Source organism: Leguminivora glycinivorella, chromosome 14 (genome assembly GCF_023078275.1).
Source record: "Leguminivora glycinivorella isolate SPB_JAAS2020 chromosome 14, LegGlyc_1.1, whole genome shotgun sequence".
NCBI classification, from domain to species: domain Eukaryota; kingdom Metazoa; phylum Arthropoda; class Insecta; order Lepidoptera; family Tortricidae; genus Leguminivora; species Leguminivora glycinivorella.
The window spans coordinates 18830088-18839906 of record NC_062984.1 but is presented as its reverse complement, the minus strand read 5'-3'; the positions used below and the strand labels follow the sequence as shown (position 1 = coordinate 18839906).

The 9819-nt window shown below is 47.3% G+C and overlaps 1 protein-coding gene across 1 annotated transcript; it reads right to left on the bottom strand.

The window, feature by feature from the left end:
• Positions 1-1548: 1548 nt before the first annotated feature.
• Positions 1549-9807, bottom strand: LOC125233091 (gastrula zinc finger protein XlCGF58.1-like). Its single transcript, XM_048138955.1, has 3 exons — positions 9588-9807; positions 8993-9150; positions 1549-2237 (listed from the first exon to the last, which is right to left on the bottom strand). Exons 1-3 carry the CDS (start codon positions 9805-9807, stop codon positions 2115-2117), a joined length of 501 nt encoding a protein of 166 aa, XP_047994912.1. The 3' UTR covers positions 1549-2114.
• Between the last annotated feature and the right edge of the window lie 12 nt (positions 9808-9819).

The window sequence follows — 9819 nt, the reverse complement described above, 5'->3', positions numbered from 1 at the left end:
ATTTATGTTTGACATCTTAATACATATCAAGCCAAGAATATGGGCCAAATTTTATTGTCAAAACTGAGGTTCAAAAGTTCTAAAGCTTGTGTTGAGAGATGGCAGTCTATGCACTGTGATTACACATTTTACTTTGACAGTAACTCTCTATAATACTCGATCCTCTTTGATACGGATAAGTGTGTCTGGCTTTCAAATTTGACCAGTTTAAACAATTATCAGTGTTAATTGAGAGTTTATACATACTACGTTTATTACTAATTGTAAGTAGCAAAGCAAAATTATGAACACTCAAAAACACTGGCCAAACACGCTTACCCCAGAATAGCAGCCACCATTCCACTCCACCGACCACCCGTACCCCTATTGACATTAAGTAAATTTCAAATGTTCTGTATTCTGTAGAAGAGTTCTACTACGAGGTTTAAACTCCATATCTTTAACTATTGTCTATGTATTTTATACATAGTCTATTTTATTGAATTCTTATGGTTTTTAGTGTTTTATGCTTTGTAAATTGAGACATTATTTACCAAGCATGTAGAGTCGTCATATCACGTTACATCAACGTTGAGATGGGCCTTACGAATTTATGAGCTATATTTCAAACAAGATCCTTATTATTAACTTATATGATACAACAAATCTACAAGATATGTATTTACAATCATGCAAATGAATACGTCAGTATAAAAATAAAAAAAAAAAGTTCCGTTAATAACCAAAACTAACTAAAAAAAAATTTCACGTTCATTCAGTTTTACATATACTTAGGTATCAGTCAAAAACATTTTACATGCTATCAAACAAAAAACTTTTATAAATTTCAAGGTAAACTATACTCCGACAATGTTAAAAGTATGTTTCCACTTAACCTAACTAAAAGCTAAAAAGTACCGAGATCTTACTTATTTGGACCCAGTCTTTATCTTGAATATGTTGAGACTTACGTCGCTCGGCGTAACTTATAGTGAATCTACGTGAACGTCAGCTGCCGTTGACGTACTCAGATCACATACGAAAAATATTGAGGCTTACGCGTTTTGGCCTGAAGTGGGTCATATTTAATACTTTTGTTGGCTCGCGATAACGCGAATAATCGATTATTTAAAAAATAAAGAAATCTCATATGATATATTTATTTCACCGAATGTGCATTTACTTAATTCGTTTCTATCTAAGTAATTTGACTCCATGTCTTTTTATTTTATTAATAATGGATACAGTTTATCACATTTTATTAAAATTAGGTATTTTAAGTTAATGATAATTCATATAATTTGTTCAACAAACTTAAATTTATATGAGATCAAAACTTAATTTGAAATCTCTTTAACTTACACCTAATTATGTTATATTACAATTGTAATCACACGAAACTTAATGTGATCTACATTTATCAGCAGGCCTAGCACATGATGGCCGCGGGAGTATGTCGCCGCGAGATAGACTACCTGTCCTTATGTCATTAATACAATTAGACAAGGACGTGTCATCTATCTCGCGGCGACATACTCCCGCGGCCATCATGTGCTAGGCCTACAGATATATTTACTGACATTGTTATCATGTTCAGTTTTGTCACTGTAGGTAGACAAATATTCTTTGCTAACGGTACTAGCCGTACGTTGTCATTATGTAGCACAATAAAGCTAAAATTCTGTCAACTTTCAATCTCTGCTGTGCGTTCGCAGCGGATGGACCATAGTTATGCTAATTATTCTGAAGGTACTAGGCGTACATGAACTCAGAGAATCTCGGTGTCAACCACCTATTCAGGGAAAGGTGGGGTTGAACCTTACATGAGTTCGTATTAGTAGTTGTTGTCGAATGCCATCAACTTTTTGGTAATTAAAGCCTGATGAGCATTGTTAAGAGGGCGCCGTTTACCTCACGTATTTGGCGCTAGTTAATATGAAAACATTAGTTTTCTTGAAATTTTGTAGCACGCTAGTTGGATAAACTTTATCGCATCGGTGCGTCGCTATCGCACTTACAAATAGTGCGAAAAGGACGGCCTGATGTTATATCGTGCGACCATGCTTGCCTGCCTGGTCAGGCTTTATATAATGTATGTAATGTAGTGGTCTAACCTAACCGTACATGAGTTCATATCAGGAGAGCAGCTCGCGAGGGTCCACGGTGGTGACGCGCTGTTCGCCGTTGTCGAGCGACGTCACCACTTGATACGGCACTTTAATTTGTAGCGGGACGCGTAGTTTTGTGTTTGATGGCGCCTGAGAAAAAAACAGAAACATTGTTGCACTAGGAATTTTTTTTCGAGGTCATTTCATTATATCAATTTCGCTCTGCTCTGGGAAGGAGGCGGGATGTGCTCAATTTCTTTGCCGAAGCACACAACCAAATGGGCACGCGTGGTGCGTTTTATGTTAGACTCGTTTTTAAGGAAAAAATGGAGTTGTGCTACATTTGTCGTCAGAGGTCGGCGGGGATGACCTATTTTAATACTAATTTACCATGTCTTACGTTATATTTGTAGGAAATTAGCTCACCCCCGCCGACCTGTTTTTTTTTTATGAAATAGGCAGCAAACGAGCAGACGAGCCGCCTGATGGTAAGCAGTCATCGCCGCCCATGGACATAAGCAACATCAGGGGAGCCACTTATGCGTTGCCGACCTTTGAGAACCCTAAATAACTTTTGAAATAATGTTTGTCACTGACGTGTAATTTTCTACGATGGTATGTGTGAGAAGTGCAACAGAGTGCACTTTTCTCCCGCAGAAAATGGCAAAACGCTTCATAAGGAGTTTACACAAAACTCACTGATTGAGCGAGTACGACTGACTGACTGATGTGGCTAGGGCCAGTCGATCAGCAACTAAGGAAATCGGAATCGGCTAGGAGAAGAGTAAGAGACTTTTTTTTTAAATATTGGGGACACCTTACACAGATCAACTTAGCCCCAAACTAAGCAGAACTTGTACTACGGGTGCTATGCGACGATATATTATTTATTTAAACTTTATTGCACAATTGGAAAAAAAGTAAAAATGGCGGACTTAATGCCTTAAGGCATTCTCTACTAGTCAACCATAGGGCCAAACAGAAATTCGCGAATGTGGGTGCAGTGAGAAAAATAAATTTAGAAAGCATGACAACTATTGACAAGTATAGCAATATTATTTACAGTCAATATAGTACATAAATAATACGTTCATATCATTACACATATACTTATACACAAATATACATACAAATAATATAAAAATTTTACCTTCCAATAAAATTGTTATTATTTTGCCTGGTATATCCGAGGTCTTATATAGAGAGAGTACGTCGTAGACGTCGCATCGGACCGATAGATGGCGCCATCGTTCGTTGTAAGTCGCTCCGGCGTCACACCGCCGCGATGTTGGTAGTCCCGTTTTCCCCACCTGCAACATAAGGCTCCTACGCGCCCCGACCCGCCACGAGCCACCCTCATTGTTGAGGAGAAGTGCCGACGGTATATTAAGCCTACCAGGAAGGCATCACTCAGACCTCGGATATACCAGGCAAAATAATAACAATTTTATTGGAAGGTAAAATTTTTATATTATTTGTGCCGTTTGTATATCCGAGGTCTTATATAGAGACCTGTTTATTATCTCCTGGTGGCGAGTCAGCTGGCGCGCAAGCCTTTGGTAGCCCTATTGGCATAGCATAGAAGAATAAGTGAATCGGTTGTTGAACCGATTTGACAGATGTATCAGTCGAAATCGCCTTCGATCCGCGAATATCTCGGTGCCAGAAACGCCTAAAGAGATTTTCGTGATGACGTTTAGCTTTAGTCAGCGAATAGTTAGAGAAATGACATTATTATACATTGTAGGCGAGGCTGACTTGAACAAGATACAAAAACCTTAGATACACTTTTATTATTAACAGACACGTTATTTTATCAGGTTATTATAAACCCAATTTCAGACACAAAGTGTGGAAATTAACTGTAAAAGTAGTGTAACTATCTGTACTGTAGCAGGGTAACGTAATTGATACTGCTTTTGTCAACCCTTCGTAAAAATTATCTAAATCAATATTAGCTTTGATATGACTATTTAAAGTCCAACGTCTTACGTCCATATCAAACACAGAAAAAGGTCATCACTCACGCGCCCGAGGGCTATTTGTTACGATACTGGTATTTTCGATCAGACTATTTCGCGTCAAGGGAGCGCGGTTACAAGCGAGACTCCTGAACTCTGAACTCTTTTTAGTGAGGGCATTTGAGGATACTGATCGCTCGGTAAAACTAGCCTAGAAGATGAAAAGTACGAGCGCTGTCGATTGCTACTACACTGGACGGAGGTATCAGTCGATTTCTTCAAGTCAGTCATTGACTCTTAGGGTAATCCATTACCTAATCCAAAACCCGATGCGACGGATTTCTACTTCGTGCAATGAAGGTCGACAGTGTAGACTGAGAGGTGACGTCCGTGTCGCATCGCTGGTGGTTGCTGAACACGTCGTGGTAGCAGGTCAAGGGGTGAATTAAAACACCGCTACACATGCGCGCTTTGAGAGCGTAGGCGGAGCGCAATAATGGCGGTGCACCGCACAAACGCTGGCGTTGCGCCCAGTGGGCACTAGCGGGAACTAACGAGCGCGGATTGCGAGCGCAACGCGCGCGGGACGCGAGCGGAATGCGCGCGCATTCAGCGCGCTGATAGCGTAGCGTTAGCGAAGCGGAATGCGCTTTATGTGTGGCGGAGGCTTAATACGTACCGTTGTACGGCGTAATGCAGGGCTCTCGCAGACGAAGAGGTACGATGACGGGCGAAGCAGAAGAAGGCGAGGTCACCGAAGGTCACTTACTTGGCTCCCAGGGGGTGCATACTGACCTCGTACGACAGTCTGTTGGAGTCAGCAGTTACTGTCGTAGTTACTCGTAACAGAAGAGATGTAGTCCTGCCATCGTACAGCATAACATAACATACAACCGAACTGTGCATAGCATATAGTGCTATGCGAACCTTAATCCGGCTGCATGTCACTTCAGTCGCCAGCGCCACCGCCTGTTGAAGATTATTTTCCATCGGAAGAGCTTTACTTTGTACAATATTCCGATTATTGAAGGTCTTATCGGGCTGCAAATGCAAGCAAAACAGGAGCGATTGGCCTACAGCTATCGGCAGCTGTACGAGGTAATGCTGGAAACCAACCTCCCTCTGTAGACTACGAAAGTTGTGAAATTGATGAAATCAGGTTCTACGATCGAATCAAGCACTATATTAATTCAGTATAGTCGAGCCAGATGATAACTACTGAAGTCCTCCTGAGTTCCTGGCCCCTTTCGCTTTGAGCTGGAATCTCAAGTTCACTAAGGCGAAGCGGGTTTATTTTTCCCAATTTGTTTATTAGAGGCTCGGCAAATAAGTTAATCTCTCGAATGGACAGGGGGCGCCACAAGCCTCCGGGAAATCGTCGTGTACTTGGAACCCCCGCGGCCAGATTACCGATCGGTTTTGGTGTCCGCCCGGTAAACAGATGCACGCTCAGGATGCAGCACGCTGGCTCGAATTCAGATCTGGACATTCTGAAAGAGTTTTTATTTTTTTTTTTAATTCCGCAAACCTTTCGTCTTTGACCTACACAATGAGCGACGTACAGGAATCACAGGGTCGTCTCGCGAGGCGCCTCTCCGATTAGATAGCTCGCGAACATCGTCAGGACACCCTCGCAGCAGTGCGGCTCCTCGTCCGGTTATTGACGTCTTACCTCGTTCAACTATGGGTGGCCAAGCCACGTTAGGACGTAGCATCTTTAGAATTTATCTGTTCTCACTTCGGCGACGGAGGAGTCATTGGTCAAAATAGAGTGTAAATACTGTTGAAGTACTTCACGGGAACTGGAAAGAGAAGAGTGGATACCATAGTGTACGGGATGTCAGCTGATAGCGGCGCCCGGCGTCACATTGGAGGGCAGTATCAGCCTGGTCAGCAACAGAGTCTGCAACGATACCGTAGCAGACGGAGCCCGGATATGGTCGTGGCACCATTGTAGGGGAAGACAGTGCTCGCGGTGAGCGTGACATCTTAGGCGTGACGGGCGTTATCAGCGTGGCGGCTAGCAGTACCAAGGGACCACATCAGCAATCTTACCAGCTTGTCACTGCAGCAGACGATGTTACGTTCGGCGGTGAGATTGAGACGGCCGTCGTCAGCTCGAAAGGCGTCTTCGATGCCCCTGTCGCGTCACGCAGTATCGTGCTCGGTGGCCCTCTCGAGGTCGCCGCCGTCAGCGCGGGAGGCACCGGCGCCAGCATGACAGTCAGCTACATCGGTGAACAGCATCAACAGAGTTCGCGGCGTCGTCACGGCAGACGCGGCAGGAAAATTAGCGACGCCTTCGCGGCAGCCGCAGTATTGCGCTCGGTGGCGCGATGAAGGTCGCCGCGTCTGCAATCTTACCTCGTGCGATCGAGGCGATATCAAGGCGCCAGCATCAGCGTGTCGGCCGACGACACCGGTGGAAAACTTCAAGTAGCTTGCGGCGATGTCACGGCAGACGCAGCAGAAGGATTGCGACGCCTGTGCAGCGGTTAACAGTATTACGCTCCGCATCACCACTGAGGCTTGTCACGGCAGACGAACGCTCTGCATCACCATCGAGGCGCCAGCATAAGCGTGGCGGCCAGCGATACTGATGGACAGCTTCAGCAGGGTCGCGGCGTTTTCACGGCAGATGAGCGCGCTGCATCACCATCGAGGCGCCAGCATAAGCGTGGCGGCCAGCGATACTGGTGGACAGCTTCAGCAGGATCGCGGCGTTGTCACGGCAGATGAGCTCGCTGCATCACCATCGAGGCGCCAGCATAAGCGTGGCGGCCAGCGATACTGGTGGACAGCTACAGCAGGATCGCGGCGTTGTCAGGGCTGACGCACGCTCTGCATTACCATCGAGGCGCCAGCATAACCGTGGCGGCCAGCGATACTGGTGGACAGTCAGCAGGATCGCGGCGTTGTCACGGCAGACGAACGCTCTGCATCACCATCGAGGCGCCAGCATAAGCGTGGCGGCCAGCGATATTGGTGGACAGCTTCAGCAGGCTCGCGGCGTTGTCAAGGCAGACGCACGCTCTGCATCACCATCGAGGCGCCAGCATAAGCGTGGCGGCCAGCGATACTGGTGGACAGCTTCAGCAGGATCGCGGCGTTGTCATGGCAGACGAACGCTCTGCATCACCATCGAGGCGCCAGCATAAGCGTGGCGGCCAGCGATATTGGTGGACAGCTTCAGCAGGCTCGCGGCGTTGTCAAGGCAGACGCACGCTCTGCATCACCATCGAGGCGCCAGCATAAGCGTGGCGGCCAGCGATACTGGTGGACAGCTTCAGCAGGATCGCGGCGTTGTCATGGCAGACGAACGCTCTGCATCACCATCGAGGCGCCAGCATAAGCGTGGCGGCCAGCGATATTGGTGGACAGCTTCAGCAGGCTCTCGGCGTTGTCAAGGCAGACGCACGCTCTGCATCACCATCGAGGCGCCAGCATAAGCGTGGCGGCCAGCGATACTGGTGGACAGCTTCAGCAGGATCGCGGCGTTGTCACGGCAGACGAACGCTCTGCATCATCATCGAGGCGCCAGCATAGGCGTGGCGGCCAGCGATATTGGTGGACAGCTTCAGCAGGCTCGCGGCGTTGTGGCGGGGGCAGAAGGTGGCCGCGCTGGTAGCCTGCATATTGACGACAGATCACTAACGGCGCGGCGCTCGCGTCGGGGCAGCAGCAGACATACTTACAGCGTCGCACGCGACGCCTATGTGGCGGCCACAACGTTGTTCGGCGGCACCGCAGAGATGGCCATCGTTAACGAGGAGGCAACTTCTACGCAACTTCGGCGGCGCCGACGCGGCGGACAACACTGCCGCGGTCAGTGGCGCTATCGCAGCGCTACAGTAAGTTCCGGCGCCGACACGTGGCTTGGGGCCTCCGCACCGAATCGGAAACCGAACATGTTCTTTCTAAAATAATATGAATCTGCTCACCCATTCGTCGGAGAAATTCAAACCTCCTTGGAGCGCGGTATTCCTCCACCGCGCCCGCCGCCGCCGCCGCCGCCGCAGCCCGCAGGTCGCGCAGCCGCGGTCGCGAAGCACGTGGTCCCCGGAGCACGTGGTCCCCGGCGGAGCAACTTACCTACGTTACCGCTTATATTCTCGCGCGAAACTTTTAATACGCGGATAACACTTCCTACTTTAGTCTCGGAAATGCGAATAGTTTAAAAAGAAAACTGATTAACGGTAACGATTTTTGCAGCATGGAACTTTCTTACAAAAAAGTGGGTAGAATCATAAAGCACCGCTCGTTCATTTCTATCGTGAGAACCCCGAAAGACGAATAATGATCGCTAGCGAGGCATAATATATCTCATTATTCAAGACGAACGAGCGTAAATTAAAAGGGAAGAAAGAATTGACGGTGAAAATTGAAATTGAAAAATTTCATAATTCCGAAACGTTATAAGCCACTTTTTAAATAAAAACACGAATAACTCTGGTTTGACCAGGAGTAACAAGGAAATAGAAACTAAAAGATTAATTTCGAGACACCATGCTGTAAAAATGTTCGAACGGAATACGCGACAACCGGTCACTTCGGCGTTCGACGAAACAAAGAGGGTGGCTCGTGGCGGGTCGGGGCGCGTAGGAGCCTTATGTTGCAGGTGGGGAAAACGGGACTACCAACATCGCGGCGGTGTGACGCCGGAGCGACTTACAACGAACGATGGCGCCATCTATCGGTCCGATGCGACGTCTACGACGTACTCTCTCTATATAAGACCTCGGATATACAAACGGCACAAATAATATATTATAAACATTATGCATACATACATACTTAAATAGATAAATACTGGACTCAGGAACAAATATCTGTGCTCATCACATAAATAAATGCCCTTACCGGGATTGGAACCCAGGACCGCGGCTCAGCAGGCAGGGTCACAAGTCACTACCGACTGAGCCAGATTGGTCGTATTGTACTCACAGTGATGGTGATCTCGGGGCGCACGCTGGTGCCGTGGTCGTGCTTGTTGAGCAGGTGTATGGGGAGCAGGGCGGGCAGCGAGCGGCGCCGGCGCGGCGGCGCGCGCGCGCGGCTGTGCACCTGCGAGTGCTTCTGCAGGTGGTCCTTGCGGTAGAAACCTACACACATTGAACGTGTTACTAACGGATGGAGAACATTGTGGGGAAACCGGACCGTGGGGATGGGCGGATCGATAAAGCTTTACCCTTTGGAAGGTCACATGGCAGTAGCTATCGTAAAAACTATGGTCTACGCCAAACCTCGAGGTTAGCTGCCGAAGCGGACCCCACGCTCTCGTGAGCCTTGGCAGATTGCCGAGATAACGCAAAAAACAATTGATGTCTGGTCAAAATCGACATAATAGATTAACAGATTTTAAAATATATAAACATACCATATTGGTCCCGCGTGTGGCGACGGAAAAAGAATTTCATCAGCCTGTTTCTTGCCATTGGTGCCGTAGAAGTCGTGATGCACTATTTTTCGTTGCGTTTGAAGGACTTGTTGCAGTTCTTACAAGTATATGGGTTGTTTGGTGCAGAGTTACTACAGTTACCTTTCCCGCAGTCCTCGCAGAAGAAGGACTTGACCCCGGTATGAACATGTAGATGTACGCGGTAGTGGTCCTTGCGCATGAAGGGTTCGCTGCAGTTCTTACAAGTATATGGGTTGTTTGGTGCAGAGTTACTACAGTTACCTTTCCCGCAGTCCTCGCAGAAGAAGGACTTGACCCCGGTATGGACATGTAGATGTATGCGGTAGTGGTCCTTGCGCATGAAGGGTTCGCT